The sequence below is a fragment of the Anoplopoma fimbria genome, chromosome 8 (genome assembly GCF_027596085.1).
Source record: "Anoplopoma fimbria isolate UVic2021 breed Golden Eagle Sablefish chromosome 8, Afim_UVic_2022, whole genome shotgun sequence".
NCBI classification, from domain to species: Eukaryota; Metazoa; Chordata; class Actinopteri; order Perciformes; family Anoplopomatidae; genus Anoplopoma; species Anoplopoma fimbria.
Genome location: NC_072456.1, coordinates 14,338,674 through 14,358,707, shown reverse-complemented (window position 1 = coordinate 14,358,707; position 20,034 = coordinate 14,338,674). Strand labels below are relative to the sequence as shown.

The following is a 20,034-nucleotide window of genomic DNA, read 5'->3' as shown; positions in this document are numbered from 1 at the left end:
TATATTTATATAAACAAGAACTTACACTAGCAAAAAAAAAAAGGAGGTTTAATTCTGAGCTGAGGATTGTGAGGGTTTGGGGGATAACTCACTGTTCAAGGTAACAGTAACATAAAATTCATCAGTGTAAAGAGTGTGATGAGATTCTCTTCCAGCAAACACTGAAAATGTCAACACTTTCTTGAAGAACAGCTTGTTAATAAAAATCTTCCTGAACCACCACTACGACATTCAAAACCTCTCTTTTTTCCATCTTTCTATTTTTCCCCTGCATACTTTTTGGTGTCTTGCATCACTTGTTCAACTCCTACTCTTACACAATCAAACGAGGAATTTGCCATTCCCCCTTGGAACACTTTCCTTTTCAAATCCCTTCATTCCATCCCGACATCCTGAGTGTGAAATTACCAGCAGTCAACCAAATCTTTGCCTTTGGCCGAGAAACTGGTCCCCTCTCCTCTGAGACACTTTGACATGTGCCGCCCTGCACACCCAGCCACACATCACTCATTTTTAAGTTTCTATTCACTCTGAATCCTTCAACCCACCATGTCCCCTTTGTCTTACAACTCTCCTTCCCCCATCCTTCTTTTGTTTCTCAATTCAGTTAAAATGGAGAGAACAAGGGCAAGACAGATAAAACGCTGGGATGCACCAAGGAAAGAGAATAACAGCATGTGAAGGAGGCATTTGGCCTGTCAACTTGAGTTATCCTCTCAAAACACCAGGGCATGTGTGTTTCAGAAACATTATCTCTGCTCAAAATCCTAATAGAAATATGTATCTATTAAGAAATCACCTTCAAAGAAATACAATTCAGAGAGAGAAGTGGAATCATATGTTAAATTATTGACAACATCCCTAGATCTTACAGACAAACCTATTACAAATCAGCTTATACAGCTGCCTCATCTTACGAGCCTGGTATCTTTCTTTGTACTTGTTTTATTGGGGTTATCTATAATCCAAGTCTCTGTCTCCCCAATCACTCACACTTTCTCTCTCATCCTTCCTTCTTCATCCTCCTCCTTTTGACAAATCACACTGCGAGCAGCTGTAGTGCAGCGCATGGCCGATCAATAAAAAATAAAAATTCTTTATTAAACCTGCAATGCGGAACTTTTGTCTCCCCCCTCTGGCATAGAAGTAATTACACCAACAGTGGTGACGTATGCTTATGACGTACGTCTGCAGGTGATCTCTCAAGTCTTCCTGTGCAAATAAGCGTGCATTGTGTGACCTCGTTTGGCAAAGGCTTGACAGAAAAGCATGATCGTTCATATGTTAAAGTCCAGAACTCCATGTTTGAACTGGTGCAGGAAAAACAGCTCCTGAGATTACAGGCAGGTTCTGACATGAATTCTAGCGACAAAAAATCTAGCATCAAGTAGCATAGGTTGTTTGTCCATTTGTTTGTTTATGACTCATTCCACATGTACATTTAATTTCCAACTGAAAAAATCAGTAACTTTTGAAAGAAGCCGACAACAACCTTACGAGCCTCCATTTATAGCATTTTAAAATGTCTGACTTTGGCCCTATCCTCTGGTAGCATGATAAACTTTGTATGCCAATGCACACTAAATCTACCCTCTGAAGTAAAATGCGAACTTCAAAATTATAACTAGTTAATACTGATAAAACTGATAAAACCATTGTCATTGTTTCGGTTTGTGTGTTGCAGCATGTAACAGGCGAATTGACCTGGAATAGTAGGTAGATTTATTTAAGCAGCTTGCTTTTCCCAGCTTGAGGCCATTTTCTTACAAGAACACAAACTGCAGTGCCTCTAGGTGCAAGAAACAACTCCACCTTTAGGGAAGGTATATTTTTGAGGAATCACAGTGACTGAGAAATTCTAAAATAGCTAAGACAAAAGCAGCTTGGTCGCTGAAAACCCAATGTTTAAAGATGGAGGGAAAATACAGATTGCTGAACGCTATATTAACTGGTTTCCAAGTGTGCGTATTCACATTTGATCAGCCCAGTCATCCACATCATTAGACTGCAGAGCTTCTTCTTATGGCCTTTTAAGAGGAGAGACGGAGGAGGAAACCTGCTGTGACAGCACTCAGATGCAAATGTCTTGTCTTTGATAGATTATACAGAGAAATGGGGAGGGAGAGAGGTGACAGTATGTATAGATTTGGTATAATGCACCAGCAAGCACTGCCATTGCCTGTGAGGTGGGATCATGAGATTGGAGGAAGAGCAGAGACTGGGAAGGAGGGATGGAGAGAAAGAGGGGACGAGTTGTGTTCAAAGAAACGGCAGCAATGGGGAAATTGCCTCCTACCCACGGGATCAATGCAGTTCAGTTGGCGCAGTGAGAAATTACAACTGATTGTTCAGCCATTCTCCTCAGCACATATGTACCCCATGTCTTCCACAGCTCGCTAACAACAATCTACCCATCCACCAGTGATAGTACTGAGGGCTATAGAGCAAGTGACGGATACAGAAGTAGTGAGCAGGAAAGACAGGAGTTCGCTTAAATGTGGGAAAAGGCCGTATGAGTGAGAAAAGAAGATCGGGACAAGAAAAAAAATCAAAAGGCTGCAGTGAGTAAGTTTGGAACTTTCTTCAAAAGGGAGAGGATGGAGATTCCGACTGTAAAGATGGCCTTGCTTTGGTTTAAATGTTGATCCCTGCTAGTGTTACATCACATTAAAGCATAAGATATTAATACATTGTTGCTTTGCCTCTGCCTGAATTTACCAGATTCTTGCGTGTTTCTGGAACAGCACCAACGTCCACCGGTTCCCTCTCAATGGCGTTGACGAAGCGAGCTTCCGCTACAGCGATGGCACAGATGACATGGACCCACCTGGTTACAGCGGGAGAAACCAATACCCCCTCATAAAGCACATGTATCATATGTAGACTTTAAAAGGAGTCTCATGGAGCCGTGCTCTAAACCCAACGCAAAGTCAACCATTTTGAATTTTGTATGCGTTTCCAGGCGCTGTACTCTAATAAAGTCTTCCTCAGGAATTCATCAGATCCACTTCAAAACTGGTCAGTATAAAAGCTTGATGTTTTATGGAATGACGTAGCCATGGTGTTGCGGCCATTTCAATTGATTCGCCATAAAAAAAATAAGCTGATGTTACTCCACTGGACATGTTCAAATCTGTGCCAAACTTGCCATGCTTGATAACAGTCATGGCCTGAGTATGTTTAGAAGCTAATTTCACTCATAGCGCCATCTTCGGGCAACAGGAAGTTAGAGTTATGTGACAAACAGCATTCGATTTACATGACATTTATATGATTTGGTCTACACTTGATACAGAGCAATGTAATGCATTTTCTCTAGGAAGTGGTGGAATATTTGCAAAACATTATTTTTGCTGCCACACACTCCAAGGGGGAAAAACTTGTGCCGTATATATTTTCGAGCCATCATAAATCATAAAATATAATATAATAATAATATTCTAGTTATATCTATAGTTGTAAATTGTTTATGCTGGAAGAATGTTTTTTTAAAGTCTGAGGTTTTGTTTGCACACAAAAAAAAATCTGCCACTATAAACACAAGAATATGCTACTGACCGGTTGTCTGTGGTAGTCTTCAAAGCTCCTCCTCGCAAGTTACAGAGACAACACTCCTGAAAAACAGTAAGTAAATGAGGATTAAGAGTATGCACAGATGGAAAGGGAATACACATTGACAGATCTTCTGAGACCTTATAAATTGGTCAATTCAGTTTATTTCCAGGCAATAACAGTCTTCACAACAGCAGATTTTAGTAGAAGTTGAGAAGAAATAGAGGCTGCAGGTCCAGTCAACTCTCAGAAACATCTTCAGCTTTTTCTTCAGAATCTAATTTCTAAAGGCCAAAATAATGTCAAAACAGCTTTATTTATTCAGCCTTATTTTCTATGTACAGTGCCGGTGCTCATGGGCACTCTGCCCCGTGACACTTCACACCACTTTCTTATTTCCAGCCTAGACGCCCATGAAAAAAAAAAATAATAATCCCCCACTCTCCTCCTACTTGTGCAACCTGGCTCCCATGGCAACTCCTCTTCTCTGCTCCCATGGAAGCTCAACTTCAACTCCTTAACTGTTGCTGTCGCTGTCTCTTGTGTGTGTGTCAAATAATGGATTTCAAACCATTATCTAACAACTCAGATTATACATTTCTATTATAAATCTTAAACAAGCAGCTCGCTCATGGCATTTCGTTGTTTATTGACTGTTATCAATAAAATGTAGTGGGGGAAAAAAACATGCCATTGCCTTTGCTATGAGTGGTCTTCTGCAGTGCAATGCTTCCGGTTGGAGCTAGGGGTGCTGATTGATGCATGTCATATGACACGCAGCGGCAGCAGAATGTTTTCAGCTTAATGATTCTAGTTCTGTAGTTTTTCGAGACGCGAGTTGGAACCCTATTATCTTTGTTTTGCATAAAGTAGTTCTGGTACTCACCACTGTCCAAGCTCCTGCTGCACACCTGGAGCACATCCAGGAATCACTGACGGAGTCTGGCTTTACACCGTAACAGCCTATAAAACAGGAGAGATTAATTACTTCACATATCTTTACTTTAACATTTTGCATTCAGTCTTTCCCAAGCACCTTCTAGATAAAGTGTATTTGTTTTCAGTAAGGATGGGTTCCATGGCAACTTGAGTCAAGCTAATTTTTAAGACTTCACATTCTTTTATAATTGCTATACACTTGAAACCAAACCTTTGTTAACGATTTTTTAAGAACTTTCTCTCTATAACTTGCACAATCTTCACCTCACGTTCTCCAATTTAAGCTTCTGAATCAAAAGGCTTGTACGTTTACGTCGCACCTTGACAGGTCTGATTGATTTTTAGTTGAATGTCCACTCAAACAATGAGGAGCACAGAAATGGAGCACAGAGCTGGTGTTTTTGACAGGGGTTCTTTCTGCTTCATATCCTCTCATCAATGCCAGCGCTGCTTCCCCAGCTGAGTTCAGCTTATCCCTCGATCACTAATGAACTGGCCTTTTTGAAGGTGCACTCTAGCTTTGGGGATAATAAGAACCCAGGAGATTTGGTGCTTGTGTGTGTTGCTGACATGTGCACATGTCCATGCTGTAACTCAAACTTTCTAACCAGCCACCACCAGCCCAACAACCAGCAATTGCCAATAAATATTTGCGTGTGTGTGTGTGTGTGTGTGTGTGTGTGTATATGGCACGGCTCTACAACTGCACGCCACTGCCATAGTTTCAGCTGGAAGAACAGCTGTTCAAGCAGTGGATTAGATTTTGGTTAGTCTTTCCACCAATTGCAAACTCTGGTTTGGTTGAAATAAAATAAATAATAATAATAAATAAAATGAGACCAAAAAAGCTAAACGGCGATGTACTCAGCCAATCGCTGACATTAGTATCTAATCCACACACACACACACACACACACACACACACACACACACACACACACACACACACACACACACACACACACACACACACACACACACACACACACAAACACCCTTAGAGCCAAGCACAGAGCTCCCAGAGCTCATCCACTCATCCACACAGTTGACAAGCTGCATGCCTTGCCTGCTTTGACAGAAGCCATATTCCCTTAATAGTCGACTTCCTTTGTAAAAAATGGTAAAGCACGTAAAGCACAGCAAATAAAAGCTGGGTAGTTTTTGCTGTTTTGCCTTCAGAAATGCCTTTGCTTGAGCAGCCTCTCAGCTAGTTTAACCCAAGTCAGGCAGAGTTAAACTAAGAAGCCTCACTTAGCGTGACAACACGGGGATTGGGAGACAGATTGTTGTACTGCTGCAGTGGAGTCTCATCTTCTGTGCCTCCTATTTTTCCCAACACTATTCTCAGGGCTCCAGTGATAAAATAATGTAAAAAAAGAGTAGGGAAATGCCCTATTTTTTACAACACTGTTCAGACACTACAGTGTGCCGTCATCTGAGAGTCTCCCAGTTGCATAGAATCAAAAATAGCTTTTCTACAATATTAAGGAAAAAGCAAAGAACATTTCGATATTTTGCAAAAGTCTTGTTTTTGTAGTTGTATGTTTACTATTTAATAGTTAAAATTAGATGAGCTCTTAATAGTTCAATGACTAATTTGATAAATAAAATAAAGAATGAAAAAATGTCAAAATGAAGATTTAGAAATTCTAGCATCCTTACACACAATAGGAAACCTCAGTGACTGTACTTGCACGTCCTTGAGCTGCGTCAGTGTAAATCTGCAACCAAACTCTCTTCTGCTAGAAAGCTTCCCTGAGCTGAGAGTGTTGACCTTTTAGTGCATCTGTTGTGCTCAGATTAATTTTGTTTGCTCATCTAGAATAACTATTAACATATACAAGGGAAAGACTTTTTAACTTGTACAGCTGTAACCAAGCGTAGTCTCCGTCACATTAGCCATATATGTCTGAAGAGCTATTGTGAATCTCAAAGTGGATTGCTTCTGCTGTCACCATAGTGACAGTGAGGACAAAGCCTAACTAGACAGAGCAGACAGCTTGCAGCTAGCGACATGGTATAATATCCACCTGTCACTCAAAGCGGCCAGTTGTTATAAAGGTATAATAAAAGGTATATTAACTATAGATTTGGAGCCAACCTTGAGTGGCCATTTAGGGAACTGCAGTTTTTGGCCCTTCAGTATTGGCTTTATTTCTCAGCACTGGAGGTTGCTGCTTGGTTATAACTCTACTGCAAACCAGACTGAACAATTGAGGGTTTTATACTTACTGGCATGAACCTGCATGTGGCAAGATGAACAGCAAAGCAGAGGACTGGTTCCATCCTCTCCAATGTGGTAGTTTGTGGGTGGAGGTTCAGTGTTGCCTGCACCAACGCTGAAGCACATCTCTGGGACCAGGGGACGAGTCAGGCGGGGAAGGGAGGCACGCTGGGTGTCATTTGCAACAAAAATGTCTTTGTGTGGCTGGAAAGGCCAGAGGAAAGAAGATAATACCATGAGTGGATTGTATCTATGTTGATTATTGGTCAGACTTCACAATGGTAAAATATGGAGAGAGGATGCCTTCACATGTTAAACAGTTCATTCCATGTTTCTTTTTGTTATGCTCAATATTGTTGTAAATTGTAGTTCTGAGAGTTATCTTTACAGTAACGGTCTTCCCACTCCTACAGCCCCACTACTACAGTTCCAGTAAACCAACTTCACGAATGCCATTAACCTGCTGAGCTGGACAACTACTGCTGTCAAAATCACTACCAGTATTCCTTCACTGACACATATGTGCTTCTGTTGCAGTGTGTGGCTGTACCTTTGTATAGGGACAGAAGAGTGAACAGATCGCGCAGTGTGGTTGGAGTGCTGCCACCGCAGCATTAAAGGCCTTCTCTGCCAGGAAGTTGGGCGAGTGATTCTGCCACAGGTGCTCCTGTTTCTTCATGTCACTGTCCAGGGGCATGGGGGAGGACAGCTCTGTGGGTAAAAAATAAAATATAGTAATGATTTGCTGCTTCAAAAGAAGACATCTACGATATGAAGTAAGTGATGCCCACTTAAGAGATGTTGGAAGATTCCTCATTGGTAATTATTTTATTTTTGTCTTAAATGCATTTGAAGCAATTTTAGAAAAGCACATGGATGTCTTTTTAGAAAGGAGCCCTTGCCAAGAGAAACAAATAACACATTCTGTTCCAGACAATAACACCACTTACGCCTGATATAATTGGCTGATAAACACAAATAGCACAGGCCTCAACAACTCGCTGTTGTGGGTCTGGAATCAATCTTGCAGTGAAGCCCCCTGAAGCTAGTGATCCAGACAGTTTGTTAAACCTGGACAGAAGGCAGGAAGAACCCTTCATAAACTTGCCATTTAACTCTTTATTTTCTCCCTCAGCCAGCCCTCTCTTTCTCATTGTTGCCCATCCACCCTTCTGAAGGACATGCCCCGAGTCGGGTCCCCTGCCACGAACTCAAAGTGACTTTGAAAGCAGGTAATTGGAAGTCATGATCCCCGGATCAATAAGTGTCCGTCAGAAAATGAAAAGAAAAAGACAGACGGGAGGGGAGGGGAAAGAAGCCTTGCAGTCATGATTTCATTATCCCCACAGAGTCCTGTTTGTTTTTCTTTTCCCGATCGATAATCAAAACACAAATGATGTCGTCTATTTTAAGTACCTTGATGGAGAAGACACTGAGTGGGATGCATAATTACAGGGGACGAGGAATGACTGTGAGACCCAGCTTCACTCAAATAAGAGGATTTCTTAAGGGAATCTGGCACTCGGATACACTAAAGCTTTTGTTCACAGGGACCGTCGAAAAACAACACAAAATATAAAACGTTTAAATGTATCTACAATAAAATATACTCAAGATTAAACAAATCTGCAATGATAGACACACACCTTTGTCGCTGGTCGGGTCTTGTTTGAGGATTGACAGAGGGGAGCGCATGGGTGGCTTGCTGAGGGGGTGACGGCGACTCTTCTTTACCTCTGTTGGCATTTTCACCTTGGAGAAGCATGCCTGATAAAACACAAGATTGTTTCATACCGTCTTATCTTTACATTTCTTGTTCAGTGCTTTTACCCTTGCTGTGGGAGAGTACTTTATATAAATACGTTATTGGTACAGCTGTAACTTTGCACAGGGTTTTTTTCTACATGTAGATTACTTTCTTATATCACAATATCACATAAATCATTACATTATTTTTGTGGATTTAATTTGTGTATTCTTGCAGTGCTATCAATTAACCTACTTTAACTGAAACAGAAAACTAATTACAGTTTAGAGGTTAAACTATTTTTAGATCAGCCGGCTACATATTTGTGCAGTAAAATACCAACAACTGAGGCTTGAGATTAATAAAGGTTTTTCTGACTTGTGTGATTCAATAACTTGATACAACTCAGGGAGAAATCTAATCAATATAAAGCTGAACAATATAACCTGGGTGGCACTCACATCCAGCTTGTTGTCTGCTGGGACGTCACTCTGTCTTGGAGAACCAATGTTCCCCTCCTCTGGTTGACTGACCATGGTGTTCTTTGAAGGCTTGATGCTGGATGTAGCAAACTGCTCAAATGCTTCCTCAAACCCAGTGATGGCATTGTGGATATTTGAGATCTTCTTCAACTTTTTATGCTTCTTTTTCTCTGTGTCTTCTGTCAGGTTCTGTGGTTTGGCCTCGGGTTCTTGGCAAAGAGAGATAGAAAAAAGGACTTCAGAAGGGTAGTGATTGCTGTTGTGGCAAATAGGGGGAGATGAATAGCAATTAAATACTCTAAAGGATTTTTTTTATTGCTTGTAAGAGCCTCCATATCAGCTAGGAAAAACACACGAGACTGAAGAGAAATTGGTTGCATTGCAGCTTATAGTTGAATGTCATTCTTTGTTAGAAACAGGTGCAAGCTTATCAACTAGGTCAGAACACAGAACACAGGCTACAGCTCCTTTTGGGAGTGCTGTTTAGAATAGCATTTCTTTTGATAATTAACACTTGAAATGATGAAGGCACTTGCAAATGATAAGGGTAGTACCAAATTGAAAACATACATCGCCGTTTCTTTTTTACCTCCTAAGATTTTATTTTTCCAAAACACTTTCTCTCCTCTTAGCTCTATGCGAGCAAGGCTTCTCTCTGCGCCTCTGCATTTACATGCTCGTGCTTCACCGGGCAACAGTTCTCTTGCAGTTGATGTGCAAACTGGATACTTTTACACAGATTTAAATGCATTCTTAGGTTATGCTTCATTATGTTTTGACAGCTACAAGCACATGATAACTTAACACAACAATTGTCATTGGAGTAGTGATGGCTCATGAAAAAACTTTGAGGAGGCTGAAAGGGTGATAGACAGCATGAGGTACTGAGAGTATTAATGGGATGGGGACTGAGCTGAGACTGGATGAGTTTTGAATTTGGAATAACTCATCTTGCATGTTTTTGATAGGGTTAAGTTATTCATATTTCATTGTGCAGCTGCAGAAAGTTCAAGAGATCATCTAGTGCCATGTTCTGGATTAAAACCTCTTAACTTCCTGTTTAGGGTGTTTACACAAACAAACAATTTCTCACTGCTTATATCGTCCTCACCCTCTACAGCCGGAGTCTCTGCCGCCTTGGCAGCAGCCTCGGCAGCCTCCTGCTCCTCACGCTCCAAGGCCTCCAGGGTCAACATGGCCTCCTTGGCTAGACGCTCCTCTCTCTCCTGCCTCCGTTGGGCCTCACGCTCCTCCACCTGACGCTGGTACTCTGCAGCATTCAACTCAATGCCTTCCTGGGCCAGCACCTTCACCTCCTCCAGCTTTAGACGACGGACCTGCTTCATCTTCTGCATGGCCCTGGGGTGATGCACAATGACGATACATTATTAAATTCATATATATAAAAAAAAAATATATATATATATATATATATATATATATATACACACACACACACACAGGATTCACCACGGGAATGACTAACTTCCCTCCATGTTGCCAGCGCCAAGAGCTCATCATTTGTTTGCCATTTGGTTTTATGGCTACTGTTCAAACGACAGATTATACGTCGGCATTTTTTTATAGTTTGAACAACAGCCCTAGAGCTGGCAAAAGTCCACCTGATGACGCAACTTTTGATGGCAATCGAGCCGGGAGCTCTGGGTGTTGGCAATATGGAAGTAAGTTAGAAATTGCTTGTTTGCATATACTACCCACATTGTAATTACATTACATTACATTACAGTCATTTAGCAGACGCTTTTATCCAAAGCGACTTACAATCAGTAGTATATTACATATCATTCACCCATTCACACACTGATGACAGGCTACCATGCAAGGTGCCACCATCAGACTTTAACTAACATTCATTTACATCCAGTCCACACCGATGGCAAGCCTTCGGGAGCAACTTGGGGTTAAGTGTCTTGCCCAAGGACACATCAACTGCCGAACCCGGGTATCGAACCACCGATCCACCGAACCACCGATCCTCTGATTGGAGGTTCGATGTAATGATACAAAGCTGGTTAAAAGTTGCCAAAGTTTCCCTTCTAGGCAACTTATGTAGTTTGACCTCTCACCTTCTCAGGACATTTGCTCTGTGGTTTACACGATGCTCCCTCCAGCGCTCTAGTTCGGGGCTGCTGAGCCCAGTGGCCTTAAGGTGGTCCAACACCGTGGTGTCTTTGCCCTGCTTCCACAGCTCGTAGCGATCGGGCTGTAAGCAGCGGACAAATACGTCCATGGAGATCTTCACCATGTCTTTACGACAGGTACACTGGAGAAAAACAAGGAGAGAAGGAAGCGATGACAGTGTGTTAAGAGTAGAGAATAGCTACAAGCAAACAAGCTACTCCTCTACAGGGAATACTGATGTTTGTCTACAGATGGAGCAGGTGCTACAAATGAAAATATTACTGACGAGGAATCCAAAACAAAAGAATGGAAGGGACTGGTAAAAAATCTCGTCACTGCAGAAATTACAGTTTACAGAGAGATGGTTATTGAACTGAAATTTGATGCATTTAAATAGAGAATTTGTCGTGTTTTATAATTAATACATCATTATATCCATTTGCATGACAAGCGTGCCATGCACTCTGCCAAGAACATGTCTTTGTACCCCCAGCTAAAGAGGTTTTACTCTTTGCAATTAACAACTTAACAGTGTGAATATGCTCCAATTCTGCATTTGAAACATCATGGATGCAAATCACATTAATTATGACACAACTGACATAACTTCATTTCATCTTAATTATATCCCAGAATGGACGGAGAGACAATAGCAATGTTAAATGTATGCCTCTAGTGAAAAGGGTTGACAGCCTTATTTACTAATTATAGTCATTTTTGAGTCATATTGTACATATTACTGCAGTGTGGATCGGGAAGAGCACTTTGTGCATGAACAAGTCAATTGAGTCAGGGTCACAGCCTAGCGCAACAGCTGTAACCATAAAGACAGTCAGTAAAAAAACTAAAGTGGTGACTGTTTTTGGCTTCAGGTTTAGCTCCATTTAACATAGAAACCATTACCGGGGCCTAGTTTGTTGTGCTGGAGGATTTTGAAGCAAAAATCTCATTGGGGCAACTTATACTGAAAGATAGTAAGTGGGATGAAAAGGTTTGAATAATGTATCACTTTAATCTCTCTCTGTAAGGCCATAAGTGTACATTTGACCAAAAATTGGTTTCCCATGGGGATGTAAATGTGCATCAGGCAAAATATGGCAGTGAGTAAAATGGCAGGTAATAAGACTTTGGTCAAAGTGGTACTGTGTAGATGGTAAAAGAAAAATAAAAAGCTAGTTCAGAGGGAAATGAGAGCTATCTGTGGGAGACGGCTGTATCCTATAACCACTAACACCTCAAGGTGCCTCCACAAACCTTAATAATGGCATTTTGCATCAATTAATCATTCTGCTGACTAGAGCAGGGAGGGGCTGTTGAATGAAACCACAGTGCTGAATATAATGCCAAGTAAAGCAGAGAAAGGTTTGGGAATAAGGGAAACAAAAAGGAAGGAGATGAAACAAACAAAGATAGGGGAAGACAGACTTTCATGTCTTGCTTGCTGCTAAAATGGCCCTATTATTTCACGAGCTATACTGAGAACCTTATGTTCAATTACTGGAAACATGAGACTCACCCTCCCCAGCAAAACTATATCCAGCCTACATCTCATCTAGACAACACTTGACGGACGGAAACAATAAAATATGGTGTCGAGTGGAAGGTGTTCGAGCAAAAAGGGGAAGGCGGGGGGGGGGGGGGGGGTGCAGCTGATTGCTACCATCATGAAACCTTTAGTGAAAACAGAAACATGCCAGATAACTACAGATGCAGAAGAACACAAGACAAGTATTGCTCTAACGCTCATTGTACTTGGCAAAATGTGCCATTTTCATTTGTAATAGGATATTAAGGCTCATTATATTTTTATGAAACTATTAAGAGGTTATGGAGATTGTTGCCATCCTCAGGGGCCAAGACGAGTTACACTTTATTATCATATAAAAACTTAATTAGGGGAGGGAAACAGATTTGGAGATGCACAATATCTGGGAACAAAACACTCGCCCTGAGGCAGCCAGTCAATGAGCCCTGAAGTATACTTGGGCTCCTAATGAAGCTAAATCGTTGGAGTCACAGAAGACCTAGAGCCTGGGGACTGTGTGAATTAGTAGACACATTGGATGTGCCAAGTTCTAATAACAAAACAGGGGTTTAGTTCGACCTGTCTGACCCAACCCACAGTGAGTGGGAAAATGTGATTATTCAAAATTCTTTGTGCTTGCTTTGATCACACTGTGACTGATGAGGACAGAAATAACCAGAATGATGATCCTAAGAAACAAGAAATATTGGAGAGGGAATTCGAAACAGTTAAAATGCAGAACATACTGGACAGCAGGCCTTTACATCTTCCAACGGTTCAGGCTGTTAAAACCTACCGTAAAATGGGACAAAAACATATCTGCAGCTTTAGTTGCTTGTCTGTCTGTTCCACAAATGTTTCTAAGGCTTAAATACTGACTAAATTGCACTCATTTTCCCTCCTTCCACTTGTTTTTTTCTGTTCTTTCTCTCCTGATATAGATCCCCATTCATCAACAGCTGCTTACTAGGCTGAATAGAAAGGGGGAGATTTAAATAAACAGTAAGTTATGTAGAAATGTTAATTAATAAGTAGTGTATATCATAAAATATAGACTGCAACTGTGTGCATAAAAAAAACTGTATATCTGGCACTGCATTACTGCATCTAAAGAGTTTATGTTGCACTTTGTTTTCTCTTGTAAATGTCAGCAATATTTCTTCTGTGATGAAACAGCATCCACTAATCTCACTGTGTGGCCAGCGGTCTCTGTCATTCATTACCATATGGCTGCCCTCTAATGGCAGTGAATGGTGACCGGGTAGACTGGGTGTTACACGGCTTGCCTTGAAACTGAGGTGGCCGATGATTATATTTTCATGGTCTTTACCAAATAAAAAAAACCTAGTTTGCCCAAAAATTATTGAACATTTGGGAATCTTTTTCTTTTTTTTGTCCTTGGCTCTATGCAGTGTTTGCTACAATAACAAACATATTTCATTGTGTTTGCAGTAAGCCGACCAGACATCTAAAATAATGCATTTTGTTGATTGGTCATCATGAACGTAGGTTGCACATAAACAAAGTGTAATAACATTTCTGTATGTCTAGTCAGAGTCGGTCTGAGTTTGCCAAAAACAAGACAAGTCCGCAAACCACTTTTAAAAAAACACAGAGTGAGTCCTCTGCAATTCACTTTTAGGATGAAAAAGTGATGTGATTTAGTCGGGGAACGGAAAGGATAATTTCTGCTCCTCTCCCAGAGAGAAAAATCACAGCGGAAGCCTGAGGGCACCGCAGCAAAGTGGGAGGAAGCACCATACGAACCGAGAGAGGCTTTCATTGAGAAAACTACAGACCAGAACACAGAAACTGATAACATTCAGCAACATAATGGTGCTGCAGACATAACTATTTTCAGAAATAATCTGTAAGGTCCTTCTTCCATCTTCAGTGGGCTCAATGCTGAGCAGTTTTCTAACAAACTTTACAAAAAATGCGTGAACACTATGTAACTCTGTGTGGTTACTAGTGCACCTGCTTTTATGCTTAAAGTCCTGTTTGTATCCCAAACAAACTAGTTGAATTTTTTTCCAAGCACATGATGACACTTGGTGACCAGAAGAAGATGGTTTAAACTCCTGAGTTTTTGTCCAAATAAAAACAGGGGACCTATGTCCCTGGCATCTATTGAATGAGATTTTCTGTGCATGGATATTGATGCCTGGTACATTATTTTTCTGATTTGGACTAGAGTCATTAGTCTGTTTAAAGTTATTTGAACGTGGTGTTGAACCTCTGATTTGCTTTAAAAATAAAAATAAAAAAAGGAAATGGCTTATACCTAATCTAATGTATATTCAGGAAGGTTGAGGAGAAGGTTAATTAAGACTCCAATGTCGAAAATAATAGAAGGATAAGTAGATGCACACACAGCTTGCAAGGGGTGCTGACAGTAGGCCTGCTTTGACCGTAAGTGTGTGTCTTGGCTTGGTAATACAGACAGATGGGTCAGCAGTTGGGGAGCTTATATTTAAGAAGACTGACATGAAGCATGCTGAAGCTCACTCTCTCCATCGTGTGCTGGCATTCCCCAAACAGTGACAAATTAAATCTTAAACCTCATTTTTCACTGTCCTGTTTGGCACTGACAGAATAAGGCTTGGTGGGGAGAGGACGGAAGAAGGAGGGGAGAAAGCCAAATGAGTTAACAGATGACTGTTTGAGCTTAAAACGGGGGAGGATTGAAGGAGTTAGGAAGACCAAGAGAGAAGGAGAAACTTCATTGTTGCCAAACAAGTGGCTGGCAGAGGCCAGCTATATAAAACCTAATTTCTTACTGAAGATGCACTACAATATTTTTAGGACCAACCTATGTAACGTTTGCTATTCAGCTGTCAGACAAGTTAATGCTAAAACAAAGAGCAATTGATGCAAAAGTGTGTTTATTGACCAAGGCTGCATTATATTGCTTCAAAAATGAGCTTTTCCTTTGTACGAAGAAGACATCGGTTTTTTTCCTTCCAAAGTTCATGGTCTAAATTAAGGGCCTAGTTGTCCTCAAAGTTTTATTCAAAAAATTGCATTTCAAGGGCCTAAAAACAGGTGGTCCAATTTATCTGTTCAGGACCTTCAGGTACTTGGAATTAAATATCAAAGAGAAGTGTACCACTCCAATACACTATCTAGATGTATCTGTCGTTACTGCTCTTACTTTACTCTTGAGAACTTAAACGGTGCCTAAAAAAAAGACACTTTTAGTTGCTGAGTTAGCAGGAGTTTGAAAATGTTGCCACCTTAAGCTAACAAGCACAAAGTGAGATAAAACACAGATAATGTAATTAATAATTGATTATTTGTATGTAAGAGGGATAAATGCTTTGTTAGAGCCAAAATAATCCAAATGGTATTTTTTTTTAAAAGGGGCCACTTATTAAAGAGGATAAGATAAAAAATAAAATAAGATAAAGGCCGGGAGAGTAAAAATCTCACAGGTCATGTGCCATTTTTGACAGCCAAACTTATTGAAGGGGCATGGACCCTTCATTCTTACTCAATTATTCATGAGTGCGGGAGTCTGAATGGGTTCAAGGTTTTGCTTGAGGACAAGCAGAACGACTGCTGTTGGGACTGAATTTAAGCAGCACTGGTTACGGGACAATCTCTGTAAGTGCTATGCTGCCACACCGCCCCAAGAGAATGAAATAGTCTGTGGGCGAGACGAAGAGAAAAAGGTGGACAGGCAGAAAGAGATTGTCTCATTGGCCAAGCTGTTCTCCTTCATATTCCTCTGACTGTGTGGGTCTTGCGCGCTGACGATTTGTCGACTTGGATTAGCAGTGCAGAGTGGACCACTCTTTTTTTATTACACTGAGACAAGTGTAGTAGGGATGCTCCCATGAGCACTGGGCTGGATAAGGGAAGACCGCTGGAGCCTGGACTAGTGGTTCTTAAATTATAAGGGGCCACATGGGTAAAGTAGGAAGGCGAAAATGAGAAAGAGGGAGATGGACATGTAGTTCTGCAAACTTGCACCTCATGAATCTGACATGCAGCCAAGTAGAGAGAAAGCAGGGAAAAGGGACACACACACACACACACACACACACACACACACACACACACACACACACACACACACACACACACACACACACACACACACACACACACACACACACACACACACACACACACACACACACACACACACACACACACACACACACACACACAGAGAGAGAGAGAGAGAGAGAGAGAGAGAGAGAGAGAGAGGAACTGAACAAGAAAATTGAGAGGAATGTATAGAAAGGAGACAAGGGGGAAGGTTGTTTCAGAGGACGTTGGATATGGGCTCCCGTCTATAACCAACCCATGCCCTGTCAATTTCATGCTCAGCAGCCCACAGGCAAGGAGGCAGCTTGCGTCAATGCAAGAGTGCGGGGGTACGGTTAGTGTCGGTAACAGATGGTGTGAAGCAGAGAGGCACACGCTGCTCTTATATTTCGATATGATCTATTACTTCATTCCTTCAGAGAACCAAACAGCCGAAGAGAGAAGGCTGTAGAGTTGCTGCTGAATCATACATTGGATCAAACCTGTTCAAGTGGAGTGTCTACATTTGCCCGCAGGTTGTTTGTGTGATGATGACAACATTGGTGGAGGTTTCCACAGGTCTTTCACTTAAAGACTTCAAGACTCAAAAATGTACAATTTCACATAACTGAGATTTACTGTTAATTGTCCAGCTTTCCCCATGTGAAAGTTCACGTTACCTCTTTTACAGTTACACTGACTTCCTCTCAGTGATACAGGACTGATTTACAGCCCAATTAGTCCGTCTTATCTTACCTGGGTAGCCATTTTGCCGTAGTCGACCCAGCGCAGGGTGGCAAAGTTTGTGGACTCTGCGCAGTTGAAGCCATGGTTGAAGCCAGCATGGTAGCCATAGGGAAAGGTGATCATAAACTCTCCTTCATTCTGAGTTATCTGTTTATACAGCGAGAGAAAAAGAAAAAGACTTACAAATCTTAAACATCGTTCGATTATTTGGAGAGAAAAAAAAAAAACTTTGTCCAGGTTTTATAAATATGCTAATTTCTTTGACATTCTTTATTAGACTTTAATTTTTAGAGGTGTTCTTAAGTGGCAAAGATCATATAAAAAGACAAAAAAAGTAATTTTAAAACTATGAATAACTGTGTTGACTCAGTGTTTTCCATTTGACTATGGCAGCCTGCCAAAGAGTTGGCAACCCACCGGACCTGTCTTGAAACATCCGGTGTCGTTTACCATACGTTGTGAGTGTGACTTTTTTGCTGTGTCACCATTTGTATTATACAAACAATGTGTTTGATTACCCTTGAGGATGGCAACAATCTCCATAACCTCTTAATAGTTTCATAAACTATTTACTAGAGCACAGTGAAAAAATACTCATTATTTATCAAAATATATTTAAAGTACCCAAAGTAAAAGTATACTCGTTATGTAGGCCCATTTTAAATGATATGGTGGGTCTGCTTCTATATATTCTAAAATATATTCTATTATTTCTCATGAGTCTAACATCCGCAGCAACATTTCTCTAAGCTTTTCTGACTTGCGAGCAAAATGAATTCAGCCTAACATGACTGCTGCTGCTCCGAGGGTTGAGTGTCTTCCCATGAGCTCAGAGTTATTCTGAGAGTTTTTTATTAAACACATTCTTTTTTTAATATGTTGCCCCAAAACTTAAGCCCAATATGTCTGGCTGTGGATCGCAACTTTTTTGTGATGTCTGGATCCAGGCATTGAAGCGACACATCAAGCCAGACAAGGTGACAGACATGCGGGGAGAAATAGGGGTAGAGGCTGCTAGTCAGAGACAAACTTCCTCAACTAAAGACAGTGGTTCAGATATCAAACATCCCTTTTTACTTTTGCAAGAACGCAAGAAGACAGATTTATTTTTACACATGAATCAAGAGAGGTACTGTAGGTGTGTAACAAGTAACATGTTCACTGTGATAATGACATCCTGAGGGGGGTATGAAAAAGATAAATGGGGTGGGGGGGGACCCTCTGCAACAGTGGAGAACTTTGTATGCCGGCTCTGTGCCAGTTTTTTTTTTCCTTCAAGCTTCCATTACTTTTTGCACTGTGAAGATTTATATTGCATATTGAATAGAACAAAAACAGAAAGAATGCCAATTAATTCCTATGACAGACACAAGAGAAGATCATTACTTCTACTGTATCTATACTGCAGCCTGCAGCAGTTGTGATGTTTGCATCAAAGCTGAGCCTTTCATGTGCGTTGTCATTTGTCATTCTAAATAAGCCCAGCCATTGTTATGCAAGACCCACAGACAGTGGGTTATCAGACAGCAAGCAGTAAGTAAAACATAACTTCCTCATTTAAACATGATATATTGAAAGGTTGTTTTTTATTTCAATATCAATGCCTTTGCCGTCTCGACACAACTGAGGATGTGTGTGTGTGTAGATGTTGATCCGAAGGTTGTGGCCTTTGTAGCTGAGTGGGTACAGTGCAGGCCATATAACAGCAAAATCATGTTTTGGTTTTTTTTGTTTCCAGCTTTGGGACCTCTGATGTAGGTCATACTCCTCTCGGCCAAAATTGTTTTTAAAGCTATCTATTGTTAGAGTGATGAGAATTATGCTGGGGCCTATGCACTGTTACTGATTTTATACCATAGAAATATTTATGCAGAAAAACATACAAGTTAATATTATATAGCCATTGTACATTTTTGTTGCTTTAAATACATTTATTTGAGTTCTGTGACCAGGGAATAACAGCTTTCTTTGTTGGAGTGTCAAGCAAAACACTTGAACACTTAGCAGACAGGAGAGTAAGGAGAATGTTGAATGATGAGTAATGTTGCGTCAACCCATTTAAAAAAAGGTAGGCAAGTGGCTCTATCTTTAGAGAATGCATCGTGACTGTCATTCAATACTGACCGTAGTTAAGATGCAGAAGCTTCTAACAGTAACACAGAGATTGTCCCCTTATACTCAGACCAAAATGAACACTATTTTCGCATAGAGATCTTAAAGAAATCATGCAACATGGACCAGTTGGCACTCACCCTGTCAAAGGGAATGCCATATTTCTTCAGGATGGAGGGAGATAGCAGCGTCATCTTATGACGTAGGAAGGCGTCACAGCCTTGGGAGCTGCCAGGGAAGAAGCCTGCAGGGGGTGAGAGCGAACAGGGATATTAAACATATTTCACCAACAATTCAGATAAACCCAAATTATTTGATAAAACCATGAAAAACTAAACAAATACCAGGAGGCTCCACGGCAACAAACTTAACGTAGCCGTATGTGCCGTCTTTCTTTCCTTCATATTTTGAGAAATTCCTATAAAGTCAACATTCAATGCGGCAAAAACATGTTTAGCATGACTTGATCACCAGCAAAAAGTGTTTGCTTGCTTCAAGTCAAATTAAACAACTTAGCAGCATCTGAATG

At 40.9% G+C, this 20,034-nt stretch overlaps 1 protein-coding gene across 2 annotated transcripts in view; it reads right to left on the bottom strand.

Annotated features, from left to right (window-relative positions):
* kdm4b (lysine (K)-specific demethylase 4B) overlaps positions 1–20,034 on the bottom strand; it is a 47,054-nt gene that overhangs the window by 7,743 nt on the left and 19,277 nt on the right. For both annotated transcript variants that reach the window (XM_054602717.1, XM_054602718.1), the window contains exons 7-17: positions 19,646–19,749; positions 17,403–17,540; positions 11,032–11,228; positions 10,056–10,303; positions 8,924–9,153; positions 8,362–8,482; positions 7,266–7,426; positions 6,724–6,919; positions 4,439–4,515; positions 3,559–3,614; positions 2,719–2,827 (exon numbers count right to left, since the gene is read on the bottom strand). In XM_054602717.1, the coding sequence (XP_054458692.1) occupies positions 2,719–2,827; positions 3,559–3,614; positions 4,439–4,515; positions 6,724–6,919; positions 7,266–7,426; positions 8,362–8,482; positions 8,924–9,153; positions 10,056–10,303; positions 11,032–11,228; positions 17,403–17,540; positions 19,646–19,749 (1,637 nt within the window). The remainder of the gene's footprint in view (positions 1–2,718; positions 2,828–3,558; positions 3,615–4,438; positions 4,516–6,723; positions 6,920–7,265; positions 7,427–8,361; positions 8,483–8,923; positions 9,154–10,055; positions 10,304–11,031; positions 11,229–17,402; positions 17,541–19,645; positions 19,750–20,034) is intronic.